This window comes from Ylistrum balloti, unplaced genomic scaffold (genome assembly GCF_031769215.1).
Source record: "Ylistrum balloti isolate Yb309-2 unplaced genomic scaffold, AGI_CSIRO_Ybal_v1 Utg370644, whole genome shotgun sequence".
Classification (NCBI taxonomy): domain Eukaryota; kingdom Metazoa; phylum Mollusca; class Bivalvia; order Pectinida; family Pectinidae; genus Ylistrum; species Ylistrum balloti.
Window position 1 is genome coordinate 17,194 of NW_026782392.1, and position 15,801 is coordinate 32,994.

Genomic DNA, 15,801 nt, shown 5'->3' on the forward strand with positions numbered 1-15,801 from the left:
CATATAAAGAACATCTCCCAGTTTCAAAGTAAACCATCGAAGTATTTCAAGTTGTCTTAATATTTAATAAGTCATTAAGAAAAAGAAGATGGATCTTTTCAATTTGTGGCGATGTAATATAACCCCATACTTCACATCCATAATCCAATATACATGCAACATATGTATCGAATAATGATTTCTTTGTTTCCGTAATAAGGGTTAAATCTTTCATTTTCCTTTTTAAATGGTAATATGGTTTTCTACCTTGAGATGCTAATGAACCTTGTGCAACAGTAAATCTTCCATTATAATTAAAAACCAAACCAAGATAACAACATTTATCAATTATTTCGATAGATTTACCATCAAAAGTCCAATTTTCAAAAGGCTAAAGTCATTTTCCTTTTCTAAAGACAACAATCTTTGTTTTGTCTGTATTGACATCTAAATTCCATTTTTCAGTGTACGTTTGTATTTTATCTTACATATGCTGAAGATCGACAGCGTCCTCAGAGAATAAAACTGTATCATACGCGTACATAAGCATAAAAAGTTTAATCAATTGTAATACATAATTTTGACAGAATTTATAAATTCATTTTCCATATCATTTACAAATAATGAAAACAGCATCGGCGACAAAGATTCACCATGTAATAAACCGATATGTATATCAAACATGGCGGACAATTTAATTTAATTTCACACATGAACATACATTATTATAAATTGATTTAATAATGCCGCTTTTCCATAGTTTATACCACAAAATCTGGTGCTATACACTATCAAAAGCCTTGCTTTAATCAATAAAAGCCCAATAGCGCCTTTTTTTGTTCTATTGAATTACTAATTAAAGTATGCAGTGAAAAAAGTTCTTCTCTTGTACCAAGCCCAGGTTTAAAACCAAACTGAGCATTAGAAACAATATTTTCTCGTGTAATCCATTTTAATAGACGATTATTTCACAATGATGGTAATAGTTTGGCTAATTGCTAACTAATGATTCCCCAGTAATTATTAACATTATTTTTATCGCCCTTTTTATGTAAAGGAATAGTAACGCCCTTTACCCAAGACTCCGGAAAATATCCTATTTGTAACATTGTATTAAATAACCTTAATAGAGTAGGCGAAAATATCTCTTTATATTCAATAAAATATTCATTAAGAATCATATCAATATGAGCAGATTTGCCCAGAGATAAAGTCTTAATTACAGTCAATAATTAATTGATGTCAAAATCTACATCCATTTTAGGATATACACAATCAGTATTTTTGTCTTTCATCAAATTATTGTCAACAGCTTCACCTGCCAAATCTTTAAAATACGTGAAAAAATCAGATAAAGGTATATCACCTGTCTTACATGACTTACGACTCGAAAAATTGCGATAAAACTCTTTAGGGTTACTACGTTTTAACAAATCAAGCATGTTCCCTTCCATCCTTAAATATTCAAGCTTCAATTTCCTTTCACAAACCTTATAAAGTTTTAGCCTCTGTAAGCCTTACTCTGTTGGCCAATGACCGATCACCATTGAACACCGATAATGCACTTTTATAGTGTTTGTACAACGATCTACAATTGGTATTAAACCAGGGTTTATCTGGTCCTCTGTTTACAGTAGTAACAATATGGCAAGGACATGAACAATTTTAAACTCCAAAGAACGAGTGGTTTCTACGATTCTTTCTTAACCTGTAGCAATGCTATTTTCGGAGTCAGTAAGCCCGTCGATTGAGCTTTCAATCAAGTTTCTAGCATCGTAAATATCGTTCGTTACTTGTTACTGTAGAATACGTATCATTAACAGAACAGCAATTACAGTGAATGTTTTCTGAGAGCGCACAATTCAATACCAGGTATATTGGTGTATGGTCAGAATGCTCATTAAAATAACCTACTTCAAAACACATAATAGCTGAAAATGACGATTTGTCCGTCAAAGTATAGTCTATGACACTGGTACCATTAGAATTACAAAATGTTAATTTACCATCTGGGTCACCTGTTGTTCGACCATTAAGAACCTGAACATCCGTGGACTTACATAACTGTAGCAAATTTCGACCAAATACATTAACTTGTGTTACATGTGACGTTACACGGTTCCTGAGGATAACAAAAGGAACCCATCGATGCATGCTAAGTACAGTGTGAAATATAATCACAACATTATGTATGCATAATGGATGTACTTACCCTTCTCTAGTGGGACAATCAATCCATTTAACTGCATAACATTATCATAAGTTGGGGAGGGTACAATATATTTAGTAATTATTCCTTTGTGCGATATAAATTTGGACGTGTTTGATGCTGGTAAGTTTGCCTATTGGATCCGGTTTTTGCTACTGCTCCTTGTTCTCATCTGAGAATGATATTTTTTACTTGGATTGACCAAGATTTACCAAGGGGTGTCATTGACGATGCAGAAGAAGCTTACTCATCCGGAACACCTGATCTTATTCTCCTTGTACTGTGTAAATCTTTTATTTGTTCATATTTTGGCCATGTTTTATTGAGTTCGGATTGATTATGTTGACATGTTGGAATTTCTTGTTTTTGTCCTAATTTATTGAACTTTAGTTTGGATTATGATTATGTTGAAATGTTAGAATTTTCTTGTTGTTTCCTGTGTTGTTTGTGCACGAATATTTATATAGATATATATAGATATCTCAGGAATCCATTGAGAGGTTGATTTTGTATTAATATTATAGTATCACACCAATAGATGCTACAACCCACTTGATTTTGATGGTCATTAGTTAAGGTAAAAGTTCAGAAGTCATACTTTATCATGTTTGAAATAAAAGCTAAAATCTTATGTACATGATGTCCCCTACACCTTTGGACAGAACTAGTTAAAACTCTGAAGACCAAGAAATGGACTGTATATCTTTGCCAATCCCTGCTTATTACATTTCTAAGAGATAAATCTGCTGGTAAATATTAGAGGAACCCAGTTTTGAACCTTATCTATAAATTGAATGAATTGATTTAACGATATTGAAAAAAATACAAGCTAGTTTTAAAATTCGTGCTTTATATTTCAGATTTGTAGAGTTGGAGCTCTTAGCTTGCTTTAAAAACGATGCATCTTTTATATAGAGATACAGCAAAGTATTCCAAATCTATAAACACATGTGAAATGTGTTTGACAAGGAGTATGCTAATATAGAAACAAACCACTCCAATTTGTCAGGATCAGGAGGAGGAAGCACTGTTATCTACATTTGTGTCTCTTGGAAATCTACAAAATACATCCATACCAAATGATACAAGGACTCTAGAATCAGCTGAGAGTCCCTCATTGACACTGTGTAGTATCTGTTGTGGGGAGATTGATATGGAAGTACAACCACCAATTCACACACAGAAATGTGTGACTCCAGCGAAAAAAGACGATTTATGTGTCTGTGGTAAAGAAAATTAAAGTGCAACAGGTGATACAAAGATTCAAACAGAAAGAGGCAATTCCAATGTAAAACATGTTGAGAATAATTCAAAGTTAATTTTAGACTTGTAGAGACACATTTGGATTCACACAGAAGAAATAGCATTCACACGTCACATCTGTGGCATGGAATTTGCACTCAAATGGAACAAACATATGAAAATACGTACAGGTGAAAACCACTCCAATGTGACGTAAGTGATGAGTATTTTGGGCGAAGAAACGGCCTTACGTTCACATGATTTAACATGCAGGGGAGTGACCCTACAACTGTAAACTCTGTGGTAAAAAGTTCAAGGTGAAATGGAGTCTACAGGTACACATGAAATTTCAGAACGGTGAGAAATCCTTCATGTGTGAATATTTCGAGGAAGTGTACAGAGTGAAACAAAGTTTACCAAAGCATACTAGAATTCCCACAGATGAGGAACGGTATAATTGTGATGTTATGCAGGAACATTTATTAAACATACACGGGAGAAAAATCATTTAACTCCGATATTTGTGGAAACATAATTCAGTATTGATATTTAATATTGAAGGGCATGTACTTTGTTATATGTATCAATAAAAATAATTTGTACATATTTCTAGGAATTGAGAAATGATCTGGAAATTTAAAATAATTATAAACCTTTCAGTCATATACTATTAACATACCTCACATAACTTTAATGATTTATCACTGTTACCACTGACAGTATTGTGTCAACATATAATTGTGCTGATTGGAATTCTGTAATATTGTTTATATTTTATGTATTAAGAAGTTATTTTGGATGCAAAAAAGCAACAATGGACTGATTTGCCAGAGGTGATTCTGAACTGCCACAAATATTGGAGCTTGTTTACAGATTACATGTATTTTGATTTCTGTAAAATCCAGGATCTCCTGTAAGAGAAGGCATATCGGTATAACAAATAAATTGAAAGTGGTAGAGTGATATCTGCAATTTTAACTTTTTGTCTTATACAAATAAAATCAATACAAGTTTTCTAAAGTTCTTCTAAAATTGTCAGATATTTGAAAATTACGACTTTCAATGAATTATGGGGCTATTGTACCTGACGATCAAGGTATTGATTTTTTTTCAATCACTTTTGATTTTCCTCAAACGCTTCAAAACTTAGGACCTTAATATCACTGATGAGTCTTAGAAGGACAAAACAGCTGTATGATTCAGTCTTATTCATTGTTTGGCTCTACTGTATCTAACACTATATTATTAAAAGGTGCTATTCACTTGTGTGTCTTTTGTTCTGAATTGCATAGAAAGCCCTTTCCCAATATTTATATATATTTGTAGCACAAACAAAAGAAGTTGCAAAGAATCGGTAAGTCCAAAACTGGAGTCAGATTAAATGAATCGGTGAATCCTAAACTGACACCTGGAAACAGCTCAGAGAAAATTCTTAACCCAGTTCAGTTAATCTTGTCTTCAAGATTAAAATTACATAAGAAGAGATAAAAAAAATGTAACAAAAACAAAAGAAGTTGCATAGAATCGGTAAGTCCAAAACTGAAATCATATTATATGTCATCAAACACTGATTGGAGATCTGCCATTTGCCTTTCCACTCTTAACTTCTTTGACATTGTCTTAAGTTTTTCTTGCAAATATGTACAGAAGTCTTTGCTGATTCCTTCAGGCTTCAACATTCTGTCCCACATCTTATTCCGAATGCCGTCAGCTATAAGGTTCAAGGCATCTCCTGTCCTTCCTGCAAAGACATATACATCAACCAAACGAACTACAGATAAAAAATGACAATTTCTTAACATGCATCTTAAGGTAAGAAGCCGAATTACCACCCTGAGACATTAACCGCGGAGTCATCCATCCCCTTCCTGCACCCAAAGGAAAAAAAGGTATCATATACGTTGCTTAGCAACAATGAGAATGAGTAACAGACAGATTATACAGTATTAAGGACAATCTCGGTAATTCCAACAAATAGTTAGTACCCGTAGGATTGCCATGGGTTTGGAACCAGTTAGGAACAAACAATAACTGAGGATATGTCAATTTTTCTTTTTCTTTCATATACGTAACATTTGCTTTAAGTGGGAGAAGTTGCCTGCCTGAGTTCTTCGTCAACATCACCCAAGAATTGTGGGCAATGGAATGGCACAGTATTTCTTGGAGTAGACGTTCTCAGCAGTTTGGCTTGTCTGGTTTTGGACGGCTCACTGGGGCTAGTGCGCTTTCGTGATGCTGATGTCTCTTTTTCTGGGTTGCGACTTTTTTCCAAAGGTATTTCCGTCTCTGACTCACTATCGTCCTTCGATTCATTAAGTATTTCTTCTTTCATGGAGATCATTGCTTTTCCTACATCATCCTTTAAGATGCTCTTAAATTCTTCTAAGTCTTCCTTATATTTTGATTGCACCTCCGATTTCAACTGTTCCAAATGTTCCTTTTGTGCTTGTTCAATTATGTCTATCCTTGACTGAAGGTCTTTAATTGCCTCTGTGTGTTCGTTGCCAAAATGCTTCAATTTCGTCATCACAAACTGTTCCAAGGCTGTCATGCGGTCCTCCAATGCATACATTATTTCCCTGCAATATATAGAATTAAATAACAACCTAAAGCGGGCAGTTTGACTCATTAGTAACAATTAGATTAATGCCGCATGCTTTCAATTTTACAACAGAATAAATGAGCATATAACTTTGGGGACAACATAAAATCCTAAAACAAATATTTATACAATGAATCAGCCTATCTCCAATTAGATTTTCTTTGTGTATCATATATTTTTATCCCGAATAATATATTTACCACCGACTTTACTAACTTGCTTCTTCAGTATTATGTTAAAAGGGCTACCCCGGGGTTACCCTATTAACACAGGGAAATCGCATAATGTTAAAAGGGTTACCCTATTAACACAGGGAAAACGCATTATGTTAAAAGGGTAACCCCGCGATAACACTGCAGCTAACGTAACAGTTCCATTAATGAAAATCCTAGATAGTTCTGCCTGGCTAACGTGATAATTATCTCGCCAAGTCTACTTAACTATCGTAACAAGTTGATTTAGTTATCACGCTAAGTCGACTTCTAAAAGAATTAAGTCAACATAATTATCTCGCCGCAAAAAGATGCGTGGTGGCAGAAATATGCCATCATATATAATTTTTCATAAACAGAACAATTTGGTCTTTAGTTTCAGGTGTGAAAATTATGCCTTAAACATTGGGAAATAGTATATCTCGGTATGTCAGTGTAATGAAAGGTACCTCTCGATGTAAGGAAAACCAGTATGTGTGTGTGTGTGTATGTTTGTATGTATGCATGCATGCATGTATGTATGTATGTATGCAGATGTGTATGAATTATTTTTTCAACTGTTTACTAGTATGTAAGTCCTGTATATGACCAATGTGTAGTCCTGGGAGAAGACTTATATAGGCTCTAAGCCTGCTGTCTAATCCCTTTGATGTTATGTCAATAATTTTTTTTGGAATTAAATCAATATTCGTTCTCTTTTTAAAAAACAATGCGAGAGACATGGCATTTTCGAACTACTCTTTCAAGAAAAGAAACACAGAAAACATTGTTAATTGTTTATTCTTTTGTCATTTATCAATCAATTATTGTTTGAAAGTGAAAATAAACTAATTAAGCAGTGTGTTTTTTTTCAATTAATACAAATATTCAGAAAAGACAAGAAAGAAAAAAAAATATGAGCGAACTTCGAAAATGCAAACTATACAAGACAAAACAGATAACACCAGACGGACAAAAATATAGACAAGTCAACATGTGTATACAAGAAAAGACAGGCAAGACTGATAAGACAAATACTACGATCAGACGGACAAAGCAGGTAAGAGGGGACAGTCAATACCAACATTAAAAAAACAAGACACATAGATAAGCCAAGGCAATATACACAGAACATATACCATTACAGACAATAAAAAAATGACAAGACACAAAGGAATATTAAGCTTGTAAATCAAATAATGACAAACGAACATTATTCTAATATGCTATTGGTTTCGACGCCCTGGATATCCTGGCCTGCATTGAGAATAAAAAAATCGGTGAATCTTAAACTGACATCTTAAAACAGCTCAGAGAAAAATCTTAACCCAGTTCAGCTACTCTTTTCTTCAAGTTCAAAATTAAACAAGATTTAAGAATTTACAATATATCTATATATTTGTAGCACAAACAAAAGAAGTTGCAAGGAATCGGTAAGTCCAAAACTGGAGTCAGATTAAATGAATCGGTGAATCCTAAACTGACATCTTAAAACAGCTCAGAGAAAAATCTTAACACAGTTCAGCTACTCTTTTCTTCAAGTTCAAAATTAAACAAGATTTAAGAGTTTACAAAATATATATATATATGATGGCAATTTTTAGTTTGATTCATACATTAAATTTAATTGAGTATTACCATGGGTATGGGGGAGGGAGAGGGAGATATATCCAAGAGGGAGAGAATGAGATATATTGGGAATTGGGAGAGAGATGTGGGGTAGGGACAGAAAGAGACATATCAGAGAGGGAGAACGAGAGAAATGGATAGGGAGAGAAAGAGATATATGAGGGAGGGAGGGAGGGAGAGAGATATATCGGAGAGGGAGAAAGAGAGAGATGGGGAGGAGAGAAAGAAATATTGTGGGAGGGAGAGAGAGATGGAGGAGAGAGAAAGAAAGAGATGGGGAAGAGAGGAGGGGGATGTGAACAACTCGATGCCAGACTGGTAGTGATCTTGGACACAAACAATATGCATGGTGAAAATAATTATGTAGACTTAATTTAATGTTAAATTAGCAGAATATATCTGTAGAGGTTACACAACAAGTGTCAAAATCTAAGATGGCCACCTATTGGTCATTTTATTTTTCTGATCAATCGCATAATTAAACAATCACAGCTAGGAATGAAGGGGAACCTACATATGAAATCTGATAAGATCCATCTTATACTTCTTAAGACATCAATCACAATTTTCTTCATCAAAATCCAAGATGGCTGCCTGTTGGTAACTGTGTTTTTCTGATCAAGCCTCAAATTCAATGGACACAACTAGAGACCAAGAGGAACCAACACATAAAATCTGATTGAGACCCTTTAAGTTCTTCTGAAGAAATAGTAATTTAACAAACTTACTTTTTCAGATTCCAAGATGGCTGCCTGTCAGCCAGACAACTCACCACAGATATAAGGCAATCTGAATACCTTCTGGAGTAAAAAGAATGTGAAGTGAGATGTAGAAAAAAACCACTAAAAAATGAAAAACTCAGTTCTTGTGTCAATATATCTGTTTTTATCTTTCTTTTATTTATACATCTTTATTTGTTTACAAATGCAAAGTTCAAATTTGTGATAAAGCTGGTTACAATTTGTAACAGTTATCCACAGGTCTATATTATATCAGAAACAGAAGTGAAGTACAAAACAAAGATTAAAAATGTATGTTGCCTTATGAAGATGTGAATCTCTAAAAGCTGGCAAGAGCCAACCCATTAATTTCAAAATTGTACTTCATTAAAAATAAGTTTAGATAAAGAAAATCCAAGTATTATTGATGTAATGTAAAATTCCATTCAAAGAGACATAAAATCTTACCTATGTGAATACAACATCAAAGTACGAGGTATTAAGTAAAATCTGAAAAAGTATTAATCATAATCTGTAGCTCAGCATAACTGGTCAACAGGTGCTTCTTTCATTGAATGACATATGTACTCTGACCCCTGACCTTTCTTTGGCCTTTCACAGGATAAAAGAAATGCAATAGAAAACACCAGTTATTACTATGTATAAGATGTTTTTCCCTGCTGCCCTCAATCATTCTATTTCTAATTTTTCAGAATGCATATAGTTTCATCATTTCCACACAAAAATCTAATTTTTTTTTTTGCTTCAAAATATGATTTGTTTCATAAATTCTTTTATGGAAAATATGTCTATCTTGTTTCAAATTTCACTTGTTCCATATTATTTGAGGAAAAGTACATCCATTTTACTTTTACTTGTGAACAGTTTCATGATTTTGTGGGAAGGTACATCATTTCAACATGGAAATCACAATAAAATTAGCCTTTAATGTATAGGCGCACAACACAAAACTACATTTAAAATTGTACAGTATCGGTCTGAACTAGTAACACAAGTTGTCTGTATCAGATACACTTGTCTCTTTAACAGTCTCATGTTTCATCAGGTGAGTTTGAAGATTTCCTGTTTGAATGAAACCTTTACCACAAATTCCACAGCTATAAGGTCTCTCGCCTGTGTGTGTCATGCGATGTACTCTCAAGCCTCCCCCTTCTGTAAATCGTTTACCACAGATGTCACATATAAAAGGCTTTTCACCGGTGTGAACACGAATGTGTTTTGTTACAGAACTTGATTCAGTGAATCCTTTCCCACAAATTGGACATTTATATGGTTTTTCTCCAGTGTGTATTCTTTTGTGTTTTATTACAGAGCTGACTTCACTAAATCCCCTCCAACATATATCGCACTGAAATGGTTTTTCTCCTGTGTGAACCCGTTTATGTTTTCTCAAATCTGCCGTGCTGGAGCAAGGTTTTCCACATATATCACACTTGAAGGGTTTTTCCCCTGTGTGTGTCAGTAAATGATTTTGGACATGTCCAGTCTGACTGAAACGTTTCCCACAGATTTTACAAGCATAAGGTTTCTCACCTGTGTGAACTCTGATATGACTATGAAGACATCCTTGATCACGGAATTCCATTTCACAGAACTGACATTTGTACGGTCGCTCGCCTGTATGTATACGGTAATGACGCTGTAGGGATGCCGAGTGGCTAAAACGTTTATCACAAACGTCACATTCATGGGGTCGTTCACCAGTGTGTGTTCGGCTGTGCGTCTGAATTTGTATTAAACGACTGAACTGTTTCCCACAAATTTCACATGTATAAGGTTTTTCTCCCTTATGAGCACACACATGTTCATGGTAGGATACAGGGAGATTAAACCCTTTCCCACATACTTCACAGGTATAAAGTTTCTGTTTGTGGACTTTGAGGTGGTGGGTTTTTAAACTTCCAGCTGTTGTGAATCTGCTGGAACAGATCTGGCAAGAATATGGTTTTTCTCCTGTGTGGACTCTGTAGTGTGTTGCTAACAGGCCTTTTGTCCGGTAACGTTTATCACAGCGATCACATTTGTGAGGTTTTTCAGAAACCTGGCTGTTACTTTGCACTGGCTGGGCATCACCTTGATCTTCAACATCTGTAACAATCCATAGTTGACATTTATTATTGATAATAGTTCATTAACTTACAGAGGACAGCCATACATACATAAAATACAATGCTTTCAAGTAAAATATTTTACCGTTCTGTGTAATGCTTTGAAGTAAAATATTTTACCATTCTGTGTAATGCTTTGCAGTAAAATATTTTACCAGTCTGTGTAATGCTTTGAAGTAAAATATTTTACCGTTCTGTGTAATGCTTTGAAGTAAAATATTTTACCATTCTGTGTAATGCTTTGCAGTAAAATATTTTACCAGTCTGTGTAATGCTTTGAAGTAAAATATTTTACCAGTCTGTGTAATGCTTTGAAGTAAAATATTTTACCATTCTTTGTAATGCTTTGAAGTAAAATATTTTACCATTCTGTGTAATGCTTTGCAGTAAAATATTTTACCATTCTGTGCAATGCTTTGCAGTAAAATATTTTACCAGTCTGTGTAATGCTTTGAAGTAAAATATTTTACCAGTCTGTGTAATGCTTTCAAGTAAAATATTTTACCATTCTGTGTAATGCTTTGCAGTAAAATATTTTACCATTCTGTGTAATGCTTTCAAGTAAAATATTTTACCATTCAATAGTACCCAACTCCTCTGAGAGTTCTTCAAATCTTTTTAAATGATATAAAAAATCTTCACAATTTGATACAAAGGGAGATAACTAAGAAAGCCCTAGAAGATAAAACAGAATATTTACTTTACAAACATTTTCATCATCACTGACTCTTATTATTATACAATTCATATTATGCTTGGATCAAGTTTTTGCTCTTTCTCTGTTAAAAAAGTAATGAAATGATATATATGTATATTAGATCTAATGGTTTCCTGTTGAACAGCATATATATACATATATGTATTTACCAAAAACTTTTACTTGCATAAAAATTTATCAATATTTTTCACTCATGTTTTACACTCATGTAATATATCTACATTCCTTCATACTTGTGAAACATTCTACCACAAACCATAGATACAAAGCATCTAACTGCTGTTTAAACAATATCAGTTGTGCTGAGAGATTTCAAAATATATTTTACCATCATCATCTCTGGTTTCAAGGCTATTTTCTGGAACTTCTGTCGATGAACCAACGTCTTCTTCTTTAATTTTACATCTATAGGAATCCAAGTTTGCTGAAGCAGGACTATCATTTCCAGAAGAGGAGGGTGTGGCTGGGCCATTCGAATCTTCTTTACAGAAAGGTGTTGAATTCACTAGAACGTTTGGATCTACATCACAAGAATCTGTTGAGATAATTGGATCTACACAAGAACTTTCTAAACTCATTGAAACATTTGGTTCTCTGTTTAATGAAAGTGTTAATGTTGTGGATGGGATCCTTGCACCCCCATTAAAAGGGTGCATCGTTGCTGATGGGATGTCTGCATCTCCATTCATTGGATGCATCAGCATAGATGATGTGAGTGGATCTCTATTGACAGGGTTCATCACTGTAGATGGGGTGTTCTGATCATCTTTAATAGGATGCATCAATATAGACAGAATGGTTGGATCTTCATTAATGCATCAGAGTTAGTGAAACACTTTGGCCAACAGAATATATCATATGATTCCACTTAGATGATGGTTCTTATCACCTTGAATCTTGATGGATTTGTTTCTGTCATACTGTTGTTTCTGATCCATCATCATTGTTAATCATTCATTGACAAAAATGAATTAAAACTAAAATCAGATTTTCCAACAGTTCTTTCCCATCATGATCACTCGTTTGCTGAATTCTGCAATATGAAAAGAACATTTCAAAATCTGAATAGTCATGGTTATATGTAGTGTTGGGAATCGGTTGAGATTTCCTGATCGATCATCAACTTTGTGTAACCGATCGATGATCGATTAAAATCGATTAATTCTTAATTGTCTGTTTTTGGATATTATTCAAGTCTAAATACGTATTTTGTGTTATGTTTTAACAGTAATTCACGTAATTACTAAAACTGTTGTACCTACACCATCTTTTTGTGTGCTTGTTATTCGTTTATTGCACAGAATACTTTTTAATATAAACAAATGTCGTTTTTTTTTAAAAGTAATTTTATCAATGTTGAAAATAATTTCAATGTTGAAATAATCTATTTTCATACATCACGATGATCAATTACAGATTTCTTAATCGATTAATTGATCAAACATCTCAAACAAGTGATACTCGATTAAATCGATTAATCGGAACAACATTAGTTATATGCAAGTCACACTTACAAATTTAAAATCGAGTATAGTGTGATAATGAGAACTGAATTTCATTCATGTTATGGATATTTTTTATTATTAGTCAGAGCAAGTGTACTTTCCTTCAGTTCATGTACCTATGCAAGGTACCAATTTTGCGCACCATAGTTGGGTGTGTTAATGTTACGAGGATTTTTTTTATATAACTATTTGCAAAATCAGGAACTCCTCTATAATTATAGATCTCAGATACATTACCAAGTACCTTTACATTCACTGCCATTTTAATTTTTATGTCATGTTTGTGAGTCCGATGAAGAGGATTTTCTAAGTTCCTGTACCGGTTAATACACTTAACTTTATGTAACGACGTGCACCTGGTCGATAGATTATACATGTAATTATGTGGACTCGCTAAAATTATTTGCATGTCTGATGATAGTTTTGTGCATCAATAACTCGAACATTTTGTTATAAATCACCTGGAGAATTCCATTCGTATCTCTGATCGTAAAAGGTTACTTAACAAATGTTTCATTCGACATAACAAATGAATAATACCGGGTGAAGTACCTAGGTCATTATTTCTTTGTCAACTGGTCCCTTTCTCGATATCATTTAATTTCAGGCTTTGTTTGTATTTCGATGTGCCCAACGAAATAATTAATGTCAGTTTTACATGGAACGTTATCATCAGCTGTAAACTGCATCCATATACCCAATATTCAGTTCATGGAATAGCTTTCCAGGACAAAAGCACTCTACGGAGTCCCGGCAGTCGTAGACAGGCGGCCATTTTGGCTGAGATAATTAGCATAAATACCGCGCGAGAAAATTCATACAAACAAGGACAGCCACGCAGGCCTACCTGTTGCTGTAAAATACGTCAACGACTCACAAGTAAAAAGTAGTTTGATTACCTAAATAAGATTTTATTTTCATTTAAAGATTAAATTATGAGTACTTATATTTCGAAATTATTAAAAAAAACAAATGAAACAAAACAAAAAATAATAATAATAAAATGACTGACCAACTTGTACAATGGCAATGAACATCTACATATCAGTATATTTGATGAAACCTAAGATTTGATCAGTGAGGAACAGAAACAAATATCAAGACACAATAAATGTGCTAAGAAATCAAAGGGCTATAACTCTTCCCAAATCTTTGAATCAAATTTTTAAAATGTTTTCATCTAGTTCATTTATGTCAATAGAATCAAAATTGTTAAAACACAATCGTTAGAAGATTCTGGAGGCACGTTGTTAAGGACATTGTTGAACATAGGATTATATCTCAGCCGAAAAAGTTGGTAGATTCCATAACATTTTATACAGTATATATGTACATAAGTGCTAAATATGTTTTATACTGGTCATTTGTCTGATGAACATGAATTATGTAGTCATGGAAACGTCACACTCCAACATTTTACAGGTTGTGTTATTCTATCCTTGAATCTAGATGCCAGTCGGGCAATATGTGTTCATATGATATTGGTAATGCAGCCTACAAACTTTGAGAAATGTTTAAACAGCAAGGGAGGACATTTCCGGTCAAAATTGTAAATAAGAATCATAAAAAAGTGATTAAGACAACAGGTGTGGCGGCCTTGACGCTCACCTGAGATAAGCAATATTGAGTATAAAGGTTAAAGGGTAAGTAGCTTTCAAGTGTCATGAAAAAGAAATAGTGACATTGATGATAATAAGCCAGTGTCAATACCTACATACCATCACAACTGTCATCCTCTACTACTAAATTGTACAAAGTTATTTCCAGTGAGAAGTATGCAACGTTATGATCAAAAATGTGATTTTTCTATTAAAAATTATAGTTAAGTTAACCTACTCTCCAGGAAGAAATGTGAGACCCCTTTCGGTAATGAAGCACCTTAAGATGCTTCCATCAATAAAAGTAGATAGTACAATATCATGGTGCTGAGAAGATTTTTGAAATCTGAGCCATTTGGATCCCTTTTGGCCCTGCCAATCAGACTGTAGGGGTCAGCCAGGATCAGTATTGGCATAACATCAAGCTGTCATCTTTCACCCAAAATTCTAACCAAGTTTGAAATATTTTAAAAGGATGTTAAATAAATTATGCTCAAAAATCTTATTTTCTTATATAAACCATAGTAAACTTTACCCTCTCCCCACAGAGAAATGTGAGACCCTGGGGCCATGAAAATCACAATTTGGTAAATTACCTTAAGATGCTTCTACCCATGAAGAGCATTTGACTCTACTTTATCTTGGCATTGAGAAGATTTTTTTTAATTTGTGTCAATTTGACCCCTTTTGGCCCCACAACTGAGGCCCCTGTGGGGTGTGTGGACTGTAGAGTTCACTTGTTTGGTTATTCTTAGGCCAGAGAAGGTTTCTGCAAAATTTAATTTGAAATCAGTTCAGGGATATTTGAGAAGTAGTTGAAAATGTTAAATTGTTTATGGACGCACAACACCACATGAAGGTGATTGCAATAGGTCACCATGAGACTGTCTCAGGTGACCTTAATAAAGCCCAAGTACTCTTCTCAAAGATGTTAGTCATGTGGATCACTAACAGAACACTTCATTGACAATTTTTCAAAGTAATTTGATACAAACAGCTACTTCTACTTTGCTCAACCTTATTAAGTTTGTTAAGAGTAGACAAATAGTTGCATGTAAAGTCTTCTTGTAATATAATTACCTTACAGTTGTATGTTGTAATATCATTACCTCACAGTTGTATGTTGTAATGTAATTACCTCACAGTTGTATGTTGTAATGTAATTACCTAACAGTTGTATGTTGTAATGTAATTACCTCAGTTGTATGATATAATGTAATTACCTTACAGTTGTATGTTGTAATGTAATTACCTTACAGTTGTATGTTGTAATGTAATTA

General features: G+C 33.8%; 1 protein-coding gene across 2 annotated transcripts; it reads right to left on the minus strand.

Annotated features, from left to right (window-relative positions):
- Positions 1–8,715: 8,715 nt before the first annotated feature.
- On the minus strand, positions 8,716–13,664 carry LOC132557205 (zinc finger protein OZF-like). 2 transcript variants are annotated; one of them, XM_060221700.1, is made up of 3 exons: positions 13,476–13,664; positions 11,747–12,451; positions 8,716–10,680 (listed from the first exon to the last, which is right to left on the minus strand). In XM_060221700.1, the coding sequence occupies exons 2-3, from the start codon at positions 12,198–12,200 to the stop codon at positions 9,575–9,577; spliced, it is 1,560 nt and encodes a 519-aa protein (XP_060077683.1). In that variant the 5' UTR covers positions 12,201–12,451; positions 13,476–13,664; the 3' UTR covers positions 8,716–9,574. The 2 variants fall into 2 exon arrangements, with proteins under 2 accessions (XP_060077683.1, XP_060077684.1); XM_060221701.1 differs by having other exon boundaries at positions 13,464–13,664.
- Between the last annotated feature and the right edge of the window lie 2,137 nt (positions 13,665–15,801).